At 38.6% G+C, this 13761-nt stretch overlaps 1 protein-coding gene across 3 annotated transcripts in view; it reads left to right on the forward strand.

Annotated features, from left to right (window-relative positions):
* Positions 1-13761, forward strand: part of NCOA6 (nuclear receptor coactivator 6) — a 78569-nt gene that overhangs the window by 40804 nt on the left and 24004 nt on the right. For 2 of the 3 annotated variants that reach the window (XM_038369667.2, XM_038369668.2), the window contains 3 exons: positions 5915-6036; positions 7893-10832; positions 13629-13697. In XM_038369667.2, the coding sequence (XP_038225595.1) occupies positions 5915-6036; positions 7893-10832; positions 13629-13697 (3131 nt within the window). The remainder of the gene's footprint in view (positions 1-5914; positions 6037-7892; positions 10833-13628; positions 13698-13761) is intronic. The other variant, XM_038369670.2, reaches the window with a different exon arrangement.

A 13761-nucleotide genomic window follows, 5' to 3' on the forward strand; every position in this document is an offset into this window, starting at 1 on the left:
CAAGATCCTGAATCTGACCATTCCTCTGCTGTCAGCAAATGCCTGTGAAACCCACTGGCAAAGTATCCCATCCTCCTTTAATGCTGGTCCACATACAGGATGATAGTCTACTACGGCTATCAGTTAATTCTGTTAGTTCAAGTGAAAAGATCTGTGTGATGGATCTGAGGGTTTCAACCTTGCATGTGACCCATGTTGGTTTCAGTATGAAGCCACATGATACAATTTCTGATTTTTCTGTTTGCTTTTTAAAAACCTAAGAAATTACATACACACAAACTACATTAAAAGAATATTATTAAGGTTGCAAAGACAAGCACTCAGAAGTTAGCAAATGCCAGAATTAAGATTGCCTGTGAAAACTTTACTTTGTCCCTCTTCTGCGTGTGCATTATGGTACAGTTTTTAATTACGTTTTTTCCCCCACAAGAGCCCTGTCTTGCACAGAATGCATGGTGCTCACTTAATGAGAAGCTATTGGATATTTTGTTTTCTCCTCATTGTTCAATATTTGGCCTGGATCTACCTTACTCCACACTATCCAAATCCTGCTCTGAAGACAGAATTATTAATTTCTTCATGGGATGATCTATAGTTATCATCACTACAGTATCTGAGTGCTTCACAAACATTAATGAATTTGTTTTTACAACACCCCTTTGAGATGTGATTTTTATCGCCTTTTTACAGATAGGGAGCTGAGGCACAGCTTGATTAAGGTCAGAAGTACCCACTAATTTTGGGTGCCCAAATTGAGACACTAAGGATATGGATTTTTCAGGTGCTTCAAGCATTTTATATGTTCCAAGCACAGTTCCCATTGACTTCAGTTGCAGCTATGAGTGCTCAGCATTTCTGCAAATCAGACTCCAGGGTCTCAAATCAGGCACCAGAAAATTAGGAATACTTGATTAGTGACCACCTCTGAAAAGTTATTGGTTCAAGTGGCTTGCCCAGCACCATGTAGGAGTTCTATGGTAGAGGCAGGGATCGAATCAGTTTCTCCAAGGCAGCATTTAACTTCCTTACCCATGAGCCCATCCTTTCTTTTCCTGCAATTCCCTGCTTCATTCACTGCATGCTTTCCAATTTCATTAACAAATGAAGCAGGGGTCCTACAGACAACACTCTCTTTCACTACACAACCCTAATTTATTCCCAGAACAGGTTCATGTGGAATGAATGAGGCCAGGGGTCCTGTGGAAAGAATATTGTATGTTCATGTAATTTAAGGCTGCATCATAATGCATATGCACAAGGGGAACAAATCAAGGCTGCACAGGCAACCTTAATTTTGGCATTTCCTAATTGCTGAGTGTTTGACCTTGCAATGTATCTTTTTAATGTATTTTGTGTATGTATGTTTGTACAGTGTCTCAAACTCCTGTTGCATTCTTCAGAACTAATCCTTGAGAACCAAAGCAACTGAAGTGTTGCAACAAAAGCAGCTTATAGTGGAATTAAATGCACCGAATACGGTATCATATCCCAGTATCAAAGAGCGTTCTAACAATCTTATGAAATGTCTGAAGCTTTCTACATTCCATAGAAAGAATCACGCTTTCAGTTAATAGAATGACCTTCTTGAAAAGGATCCAATTTATTTGTGGCAAATAATTGTTTTCCCTTTTATCAGAATATTTCGCTTTGATCCAGCACCTGGCATCCAAAGATTCCAAGTGTTTTACAAACAATAGTTAATTATTACTCGCTGTAGGAGAGGAATTTTTTGATATCACTTCAGCCACCACTGGGATAAAACACAGCAGCTGTTTAGCAGTGCCCAGTAGCACTGTACGGCAATTTAAAGTAACAGAAGCTTTAGTTGCCTGTCTTGTTTCCCACAGCAACAACAAAATAATAATGCAGAAGAGAACAAAAAAGTGGCATGTTTTCTGAAAAGTAAAGTTGTTAATAATTAACATTACTTTAAAGAAAGCCAGTGTTAATATTTTGTTTTCATCAGTTGCCACCTTGATGGTCACGGGGCTTCATTATGAGCCTAGAAGACATCAATATATGGATTTATAAAGTTGTCCTCTGGAATTACAATGCCACATAAAGCTATTTGTTCTCTTGATAGCCTTCTAAATAGGGATAAAAAAATTCTACGTGCACCTTGTTTGTATTAAGCTGTGGCAATGATTATTACTATCTTTAGATTTGTTTTACTACTATACTGAATTTTCTTGTAGTAGTGCTTTGATATCGTTGCCTGGCTGTTACAAAGTACAATTCTATAACCTTTATACAGCATAGCATTTTGATTCTAAATTTTGTTTGGCTTAGTATTGAGCAGTCAGTAGTATTGTAAGAGTATGGCTGTACTCCTTTTTATTCCAAACTTTTGCCTTGCTGTCCTTCAGCATAGTCTTTCTCTGATAGCTAACAGGTTTGTTCTCTCTTTCTGCCCTTGCTCTCTATCTAGCTACTTGGAGCTGCTTAGAGAAGCTTTTATATTTCGTTTGTCTTGAAATCAGTCCTTTCAGTGATTGCCTAAAATTTTTTAGTCTTAATTTACTTGGCTTGTATTAACTTCTTATGCATCAGGAACAAGAAAAATTTCTTTGCAGAGCGTTTTTCCTTAAAAGCTACAGAGCAGTTTTCATGCAAGCCATAGGGAAGAATGTAGAGCAGTGAACTTGGACTAAAAACGGTACTAGTGTGATCTGCACTTTTTTTTATTTTTATATGTATAAAATTATCATTGCACCTAAGGAACTTCATCATGTACCAGGACCCTGTGGTGCCAGATGCTATACAGACACAGAACAAAAAGATGGTCCTTAAAAAGGTTTTCATGTCTCCTTTTTCTTTTGGAAATTACACTTGTATTAATTCAGTGGCCAAAAGTTATAATAGTTATTGGTATGTGAACTGAAACCATATTAGAGTATGAAAATGCCTAAACATGTCATTAAAAATAGTTTGTCCAATATGCAATTTTGAGGGTCGGTTCATGAGTGAGCAGAACACTTGAATGAAGATTTATTCTAAGAGAAATATTTGACCTGCAGCCTTAAGAGGTCAGTGTAGAAGGATGTTGAGGAGTAGTGGGAGAAAAAAAGGACTACTTCATAGGATAACTACATAGCTCAGCTATAAGAAATTTTGCTCATTGGTGCAAACTTTTTAAATAGGCTTAGTATTAGTAAATATAAGTTTAATTAGACATTTTCCTTACAGCTCCGTGTATGTTCCCCTGTGCAGGGACAGCGCACATCAAAGGCACCAACAGGATGCAAACAATAATGCATGTATAAATCTGCACCTAAGGTTTTAGGATTTGCAGAACTCTGTATGAGGCAAGTTATGTGGAGATGACACCTGCAATAATATAGTACATATCGGTAAGAAGGATTTAGCAGCTATGAGGTGATGGAGTCATAAGCACTGCTGGACAGAAGGGCATTTAGGAGGATTTTGTCATTTGATAAAGGGTCAGAGTGCTTAACTGGGAAGTGGAAGGGAACGTTCCTGGTTACACTCAAGGTGGTTGGTGTGGGGAGGTCATGGTTTCCCAGAATGCATGGAAAATCAAAGATTTTTACCACAACCAAATGCTGCAAATGTGAGCCCTCGTACAAAAGGGTGGGTCACTTTAGAGCCATGTGTATGCCGGATGCCTAGGGCTGTTCCTATTTGTGCCTTTCCTCTGATCTTACTTTTGCATGTCTTAATTCAATCTTTTTTTAATTGCTGTATGTATATTTCAGTAGTGCCTAGTGAGCCAAAGTGAGAGTGGGGCAGTGTGGTCGAGTGGGTAGATTACTGGGCTTGGGAGATCAGGGATCTATTCCCAGCTCTGCCATTGGCCTGCTGAGTGATCATGGTCAAGTCACTTCACCTCACGGTGTCTTTTTTCCCCCCCCTATAAAATAGGGGTGATATTTTTATCTCTTTCATAAAGTGCTTTGAGCTCTACTGATGAAAAGCACTGGATAACAGCTGGATTTTATTATTTATTATATTCTTTCTCCTTATGGAGGGGTACTCCCTGCCTTTTGTTTCTCAGAATAGGATTTTTGAAATTAAATGTTGTGTTTGAGCTGAAGCTCTGTAATGAAGGGCTTGCATATTTTGAAACATTAGGTTCAGATTTTTGGATTTGTCATAATCTGTTACTGTTTTTTTTTAAATCCAAATGAGTGTGGGTAAAATTCAAATATCAATATTTCATTCTGCCTCTCTACCATCCACATGTCAGTACTTCTGTATGTAATTTAATCATTTGTTTCTTTGGCCTAATCTACACTAAAAATGTAGGTCAACATAGCTACAGCGCACTGGGATGTGCCAAATCCACCCCCCTAAGCACTGTAACTTTGCTGACCCAGCCGCTGGAGTAGATGCAGATAGATTGACAGAATAAGGCTTCTGTCAACCTAGCTAGTAGGTGGTGGTGTTTCTACAGTGACGGAAAAACCTTTCTGTCACTGTAGGCTGTGTCTATACTACAGGGTTATGTCAGCATAGCTTTGGTGTCGTAGCTGTGCCACTATAGTTCCCATAATGCACACATGGCCTTAGTGTGCATAGTGAACTTCAGCCATATACACTATTTAAGGTTCAAATAAGTTATTAGTCATTGCTATACACAGAGCAAACGAAAATCTTAGCTGTGTGTTTGTAAAGCTCTCCATAACATACTTTGTAGATCAGCAGTTGTCTGACGATCTTTAGGAACTGACTTACAAACAGGGTTATTTGGTTGGGTTTAAGGCTCTTTCTTGCATAGAGATGCCATGTTGCTTTTTTTCCCTACTATAATTCAAAAACTTAACATTTCTGGTTAGCTACCTAAGTATAAACATTTATATGAGTGTTTTATACTTGTCAAAATTATGAATAGCAAAATAACCAATTTAACAAATGGTGCATCACATTATAAACCATTGTACTAGCTCTAATTGCTAGCATCACAGCCCCTACCTTGCAAGCTCCCTACATCTCTCCCTGGCACTAAGGTTAGTTGCTAAGGAAGGGAGGGGATTCCACTGACATTCACTTCCAGCTCAGATTATTGGGGGAGTAGGGGAAGGACGGGGAACCTCTTCACTACTGTAACAGCTCCCCTGTTTGCTGAAGTGATCTCACTTTAATTTTAACTTGGAGCTTTCATATAGTTAAGGTTCTCCTCATCTTAGATGTATATGCATAGCTGTCAAGCAGTTGAGGTCCTTCAGTATCCATCTCTGCCCTAGCTTTCTCACAGATAGGTTATATTGACAGTGGACACCCTCTGGGTATGTTTGATGTCCATAGAATTGGCTGTTTTCTGTATTAGGAAAAGGCTGTTTTCAGTGTCTGTGAAAGGATTAGATACAATGGCCAAACTGACTATTTTGATACTCCTTCTGCAGAGTTTAACCATGTATAATTGAGTTCTTGGTGACCAAGTTGCAGAGCCTCTGTATTCACTATCCACAGATCTCTACATTCTGGATAAACAGCCTCTGAAGTCTAGTATCTCAACTAATTTTTTCTGGAATGGACTGTGAGATATGGAACTAGTCTGTTATGGGTATAATATGGGAAATCATGGTACAGGAGCTTTAAAAAAATTAAACTTTTCTACCAACCACATGCAGTTACACTATAGCTGTCACTGTGTTATTAGAGAACTATTCAAGCAATCTGGGGACATGGGTTCTGTTTTCCTCTACTCCTTTTTCTGTATGTGATCTTGGGCATGTCATTTAACCTGTGTGTGTGTCTACCTAGCTGTGAAATGGGAAAGTTTATCCACTTAAGTAAAGCACTTCGAGATCTATGAATGAAAAATACTACATAAATGCTAAGGATTTTTTATTATTCAATCCTAAATAATTCAAGCAAATTTAGAACAAAATTGAGCACTGGCTCTGGAACCGCTGAATGTTCATTTAATTACTATTTATTATTTCTGTTTAAGTTCTTCAGAAACACGTCCAGCTGGCCTGGAGGAGACTGATCAGCCACCGTTGCCTGGAGAGCAAGGAATGAATTTAGAGAACACTGGCCCCAAACTTTCAGATTTCACAAACAGACCACCAGGTGATGATGATAAGTTTCTTAACACGATTATATAATGTAGTAAACAAATATGATATACGGTATTTTTTGACTATGGGAATATTTTATATGGGGATATATTGTTTCTTAACTGACATCAGGCATTAGCAAATAATTGGTGCTTGTTGTCTAAATGTTTTGTTTTATTTAAAGTTTTAATCTGTATATGAACACTTAAGGCTAAATTCTGATCTGCATTATACCTGGAGTATCCTATTGAATTAAATAGGATTATACAGGGATAACATTTTAACCTGTGAAATTCACTATAATTATTTGGCCAATATTCATTTTGCTTTCATGTTTCTTTCAGTGAAACTTAAATTTGTATCTGATTTGGAAATCCATTTAGGACTTTAGGACTGGATACAATTAACTTAGGCTTGAATAGAGACTGGAGTGGATGGGTCATTACATAAAGTAAAACTATTTCCCCATGTTGTTTCTCCCCCCACTCCACCCCCCACTATTCCTCAGACGTTCTTGTTAACGGCTGGAAATGGCCCACCTTGATTATCACCACAAAAGGTTTTCCTCCTTCCTCCCCTCCTTCCTGCTAGTAATAGCTCATCTTAAGTGATCACTCTCCTTACACTGTGTATGATAAAACCCATTGTTTCATGTTCTCTGTGTGTGTATACAAATCTCCCCACTGTATTTTCCACTGAATGCATCCGATGAAGTGAGCTGTAGCTCACGAAAGCTTATGCTCCAATAAATTTTAGTCTCTAAGGTGCCACAAGTACTCCTTTTCTTTTTTGCGAATACAGACTAACACGGCTGCTACTCTGAAACCATTTAGGACTTGTTTTTATTATTTTACCTGTTTTTTTTTCTCTTTCTTTGTGCTTGTATTTTCAAGTCTTTGGCTTATTAGTCTTATAGGTCATAGAGTCAGAGATAACATTTGTCTTTAAAGACTGATTTCTTTACCTAAAAGTAGAAGTTTTTGTTTGTTTTATTGCTTATTTTTGAAAGATATTATTGATGGAGGCAGACTTGCTCACTGTCTTTTTTTTTTTTTTTTTTTTTTTTAGAAGCGATCTAATTGTTAACATTAGGGCCTATAGTACATCAAATTGATATGTTATGTATTTATTAAATAATGCCATGGAGAAATTAGAAGTACAAGTGTAAGACCTAATTAGATTTATCCTCGGGCTTATACAGGGTACAGAGCGCAGATAGAGGATATTTCAGATGTTAAACCATACTGGCCATTAGGACCACCACACCATTTTTGCTGTTTGGCTATGTAATATGGTGTGGGATTTTGCAATGTACCCCTGAAGCTATCGAATTGCAGTCATGAGTGTGCTCTTCAGAGTCCCACAGTTTCTGTTAATTTTTTTCCCTATTTCAAAGATGTGTAAATATAGGCAATGTTCACCTCAGCCCTCGCCAGTGAAAACATCGGTATAAAAGCCACTGCAGAGACTTTTCTCTTCAGGTGAAGTAGACCCAGAGTGGTAGCCACTGATTGCTGTAGTAAAATTACATGTCTCCTGCAATTCAAGGTCCTGGAAGTCAGCTGTACCTCAAATGATGGCATTGTATGTAAGCCCCGTCAAGGCACTGATAAATGCCATGTGGGTTTTTTGTTTTTGTGTTAAATCTTTTCCCCCAGTAAGATGGCTCTTGTCTGAGGGGGAGGCGGGGGGGGGGTTGTAACCCAGGAGTGAGTATAAACTTGTAGCTATTAATTAAAGAGAACACTGTCATGTTAAATAATGTTCCTTTTGTATCACTGTATCTGTTGGAGCTGGTCACACAAGTACTGTTTTTTCTGAAGTTTCTAAGAACGAATAACTTATAGGTCTTTTTGTGTCTGTTTTTAGGTTATCCGTCTCAGCCAGTTGAACAAAGGCCTCTTCAGCAAATGCCACCTCAACTTATGCAACATGCACAGCAGCAGCAGCAGCCACCCCCACCCCCACCCCCGGCACAGCCACAGACTCAGCAGCAACAGCAACAAATGATGATGATGCTTATGATGCAACAGGATCCTAAATCAGTCAGGCTTCCTGTGCCACATGGTGTTCATCCACCTAGGGGCCCTTTAAATCCAGAGACTCAAAGAATGCCAATGCAGCAGAGTGGTAACATGTCAGTAATGGTTAGTTTACAAGGTCCTGGATCAGTACCTCCATCTCCTGATAAGCAGAGAATTTCTTTGCCAGGCAATCCTCCTCTGGGGAATAGTGCAAGAAAGATGGTTTACCAAGATAATGTACAGAATCCTTCCAGTTCACCACTGGGAGAAGTTTCATCAGTACCCTCTCTCCCAGAAGGAAATGGAGCTGACGGGCCACCGGCATCAGGGGCTCAAAATAATATGACCTCTCATTTAGTAGTTTCACAAACTCAGTTAATGATGACGGGGCCAAAACCTGGACCTTCTCCACTTTCAGCTTCCCAAGGTGCAAGTCCTCAACAACAATCTAATTCTTTACCTGGCTCTCATACACACCATTTCCCAAATGTTGCCACCCCATCTCAAACTTCAAGGCCTAAAACCCCAAACAGAGCAAGCCCAAGACCATACTATCCTCAGACTCCTAATAATCGTCCACCTAGCACAGAACCTTCAGAAATAAGTTTATCTCCAGAGAGACTTAATGCTTCTATTGCGGGTCTCTTTCCTCCCCAAATTAATATTCCTTTGCCTCCAAGGCCTAATCTTAACAGAGGATTTGATCAGCAGGGTCTTAATCCAACTACCTTGAAGGCCATTGGACAAGCCCCATCAAATCTCACAATTAACAATCAGTCTGGTTTTGCTGCTCCACAGTCACACAAGTTGGATACTGTTGTTGTCAATTCAGGAAAGCAAGCCAACACGGGAGGAACAAAGCGAGCAAGTCCAAGCAATAGCAGAAGGTCCAGTCCTGGATCTAGTAGGAAAACCACGCCAAGTCCTGGCAGACAAAATTCGAAAGCAGCTAAATTAGCATTGCCGACTCCACAGAACCCATCACTTTTGCAAAACATGGAATTACAAAGAAACATGGTAGTTGGTCCAAATCCTTTGCCAACGCCTGTGACAAGTTTTCCAAATAACAACATGCTGAATACTCAGAATTCTGCAATTTCTGTATCTGTTATGACTGGCATTACTGAGGACGGCAAAGAGAGCCTTAATGTTTCTAAAGACAATGAATGCCAGAGTACACAGGCTGTCCAGGGTAACAAAGATCAGCCTAATATTGAACTAAAAGGCATTCCCAGCCAAGAAATCAAAATGTTGGTCCCTGAAGAACAATCAAAAAAAGACAGGCCATCTTTAGATACCAACAAGCTTCCTGGCTTGGAGGAAAATAAGACTATGAGAGAGGCACCAACTTCCTTAAGTCAACTTCTTGATAATTCCGGAGCTCCCAATGTAACCATTAAACCCCCTGGGCTCACCAGTCTTGAATTACCATCAATGGTAACCTCTGGCGAGGAGCTAAAGAAGATAGCTGTTGTTCCTCCACTACAGGATTCCTCTTCAAGCAAAGAACTTTCTAGTTCCTTCAGCTTGCCTCAGAATAATGAAGCCTGTTCAACTCAAGTGCACCAAGAACTAGGAGAGATGAATTTAAATGTTACACAGAATGTCCCTCCAGTAATACAAAGACCTGTTAGCTCCTCCTCTATTTCGACTTCTTTACCACCCAATCAAATAACAGTTTTTGTAACTTCAAACCCTATTACATCTTCTGCTAACACATCAACACCATTGCCATCTCATTTACAGCCTACATTAGTCTCTACTGTCGTCACAATGCCCAATGTAGGTAACAAAGTTATGGTTTCTGAGGGACAATCAGTTCAGTCTAATTCCCGGCCTCAGTTCATTACACCAGTTTTTATAAACTCATCTTCAATCATTCAGGTTATGAAAGGATCTCAGCCAAGTACAATTCCAACTGCACCATTGACCTCTAACTCTAATTTAATGCCTCAGTCAGTTGCAGTTGTTGGTCCTCTGCACATACCACAGAACATAAAGTTTTCATCAGGGCCTGCTCCTCCTAATAGTCCTGTCCCTAGTATACCAACAAGCAGGTCACTGGTTCTTAATCCCCTGGCAGCTCCTATTCAGCTTCCTTCTCCCCCGTCTATGGCATCTTCAAATGTTCTTCCACATCCCCATGTTCAACAAGTCAAAGATTTTAACCCAGATGAATCCAGTTCTCAAGCTAGTGTATCAGCTGATCAGTGCTCTGTAACGGTGACACAGTCTGGAGCTGTGGTTTCATCTCTTCTAACAAGTAGTCCGGGATCTTCTGGAAACAGGCGAAGTCCAGTTTCATCCGGTAAGGGAAAGGGAAAAGTGGACAAGATTGGTCAATTTTTGCTGACCAAAGCATGTAAAAAAGTTACAGGCTCCCTTGAAAAAGGGGAGGAACAACATTCTTTGGATGGAGAAGTTGAAGGCCAGGGGCTAGAAATATCAGTCCCTAATAGTCTGGGAACAGAGCAAATACCTGTAGAACTAGACAATAGAACTGTGACACCTCCAGCACTCAGTCTTCTAAGACAGAGCACTTCTGGGCCTGGGAATTTGAGTGTTAGCACGGCTGCTACTGTTTCTGCTTCTGTATCTCCAAGCTTATCAAGCAACACTCCTCCCACAAATGTACTGTCGGTAGTAACCACTCCTGTAATCTCAGAGCTTGCACCCACCGCTCCAAGCACTAATAGTAACCATGGTGGTTTACCAGATGAGCAAATTGGGATTGGCTTAGTGGAGGAAAAAGGAGGAGCACATCAGGAATTGCCACAGAATATAGGTACGTACTCTGTGTGCACTGTTATTCTCCCACCACCTCTTACAATTATGAGCCAGAAATTCAGCTGATACGTGGAGCTTTAGGAATATGCATTTGCAATTAACATAAAATCCAGACAGTTCAACAGAGGGTAATATAACCCAGTTGCTGCTCCTGAAGCATTGTCTTTATAGCATCTGAATGGTATAACTGTGCTTGTAACATTACACTGAAAATACACATTTTTAATAGAAATAAGCTCTCTCATTCCCACATTTAACTCAATTCTTACATAAGAGAATTGCTCTCGGTCACCTCTTGGAACAGAAACAAAAAGTGTCTTCATAAAAATTGTGATTTCAGTTCAATTTTATGTGAGTCTTTGTGTATTAAGAGGCTGCATTATTTTTTTTCTACTTGCTGAGCTTGTGAAAATATTTCCAATTTTAAAATTATGTGAAATTCATAGTTTTTCTTGCTACCTGCAGTAGTTCTGAAAGATATGTGTTCAAAATACAAGTTTACTTGCTCAAAACCATTTCTTCCCCTTAATCCTCTTGTGAAGCAAAATACTTAATATGAGGTTTCAATTGAGGTATGCTCTGATGCTATAAAACATGAGTAATTTCACTTAAAGATAAAAAGTAGGGAGAAAAGTTGTATTTGAACACCTGTAAAGATGATAAAAGGTGTACATACAATTTCTGTTTAATCTCTTGTGACCTCTAATTTCACCAGTTCTTCAACCAGGAAAACTCTGTATGGATTGGAAATATTCTTGCCAGAGAATGCAATTATGTTTTTGTATTATGTTTAGAGTGATTTTTCTTTCAAATTACGATACAAAGTACAATTTTTGTCCCAAAGAAGTAAATGTGGGTAAGAAGACTTAACTGTGAGCATGAGCACAGGGTCCCCATTCTAAAAATGTTAACCCTTTCCGGAAACTATTAATTACCATAAATGTGCAGCAACTTTTTTAATATTTTCTTTTTTCACTTAAAAAGAGTGAGTTTAAATATCCACATTTCAAAGAGACAAACAGCAAGATGTAATTATGAGTAAATTTCATTTGAGTACAAAAAGATGTCTAACCTGGGTTTTTTGGTCACTGTTACTATTCAAACTACTGAACAGGTTTTAAGATGATCCAGCTAATTTTTGCTGTCATTTTCATAGTCCCCCTGAAAATGGAATAGAAATAAAATAGCTTCTGAAGTAAATTCTTGGAAGCATTTCCCATTAGTGCTTTATATCATGATATGTGGACACCGGGATTGAAATCCCAACACAATTGAATGGGAATTTTTCCATAAATGTGAATGGGGCCACAATTTCACCTGAAGTATTATTGATAGCTTTATCAGATAATTAGTATGTCTTAACATTATTTCACAATGTGGAAAAAAAGCTGGTAACAAAAATTAGCCATGACAATCTTCCTCTAAAACATTAGTAGCAAACAATGTTGTGTTATTTTCCAAGTGACTTTGCTGCTGCTCCTTTTATTTAGTATGTAAGATAAATATCGAGACGAGGAATGGGAACAGATGAGTAATCTAGTTACAGAGAGAGGAGCTTTCATTGGAAACATAAAATATAATATGGTAGAGTGACCTTGTTAGTTTGTGGGAACATAACCCCTGGAATTAGGTAGGTTTTATATCAAGAGTACAAAATACATAGTTCTAATGTTTCCAGCAAGCTGTAGTTCCACACTTGAAAACTCCATGTCTCACTGAAAAGTAACAGGAACCCCCCCCCTTTTTTTTTTTGACATTCTGAAGGCCATGTAACCTTTTTCAGCCCACCTGGTTATGTAACATAGGCAGTAATTGCAAACCCATAACATGATGTGGCAACATTTAACTTTGAAATACTAAAAGGGCTGATGATTGCTGCACCAGTTCCACACCAGAGGTGATGGTATTCTAAAGGTGAAAGCAAAAGCCTTTTTATATGTGAAGAAGCTGAGTTCAAGATTGTCTTTATCCTGCAACTTGAGTTCACCGACTTGAAAAGCAGAGGTAGATAGCTACATATGCTGTGCTGCTTTAGATTTTGGTGGTGGGATCAGCCACTGAAGGAAGAACACAGAATTTCAATTAGACTTGCCATGTAATTAAAGGAAGAACTGAGTTTTCAGTTCTCTCAAAATGTATGTATAATTTTATGGCTTTAAAGTTAGTTGTTTAAATCGGACCTAAACAGTTTTGGGTTTATTTTCTTCTTGAATTATTTAGCATGCTTTTTTTCTAACAAGGCTGTTTTCCCCTGCTTATTTTTAAGTTAGTAGCATAAAGAATATTAAGTCAGATCTTCGTTGGTTTTTCTGGAGGCCTTCTTGAGAATCTCTGCAATGTATTTTGAACTTTTGCAATTTAATTGTAAGGGTAAGAGTGTTGAACATTAACAGACATCCTTTCTCCCAAATGTTCATTAGGTATTAGAGGCGTATAATTGTTAAAACTGCAGAAAGACCAGAATTTTAAAAAATCTAAATGAAAATCCTGTCACTTTTTCAGTCCTTTATCTCTTGTGATATGTAATTTCACCAATTCTCCAACCAAACAAACTCTATATGGATTGGAGAAATCCAAAATTTTTAATGCAAAAAAAATGCAGATTTTTTTTTCTCCTTGGTTTTTGTACCACCACCCATTCCCCTCCACCCCAAAAAAGAAAAGTCTTAGATGCAATATCTTAGGTTACCATATTGCTGTAAAGGCTGGGCTGATCGTGCAAGGCAAAAAGTTCTGTAATTGCTTTTGAAAGAAAAGTGAATCAATGCTGACTTTTCCCTCCCTTTTATCTTAGCATCTTCACAACATTTAACCCAGAAGGAAACTCCAGTTGCAACACCAGAAAGTGCTGTTCAAAGAACAGGTAATTTTTACTGTGGAAATCAGCATATACCTATGCATTTTATATATAACTTTTCATTATTTTG

Source organism: Dermochelys coriacea, chromosome 13 (genome assembly GCF_009764565.3).
Source record: "Dermochelys coriacea isolate rDerCor1 chromosome 13, rDerCor1.pri.v4, whole genome shotgun sequence".
NCBI classification, from domain to species: domain Eukaryota; kingdom Metazoa; phylum Chordata; order Testudines; family Dermochelyidae; genus Dermochelys; species Dermochelys coriacea.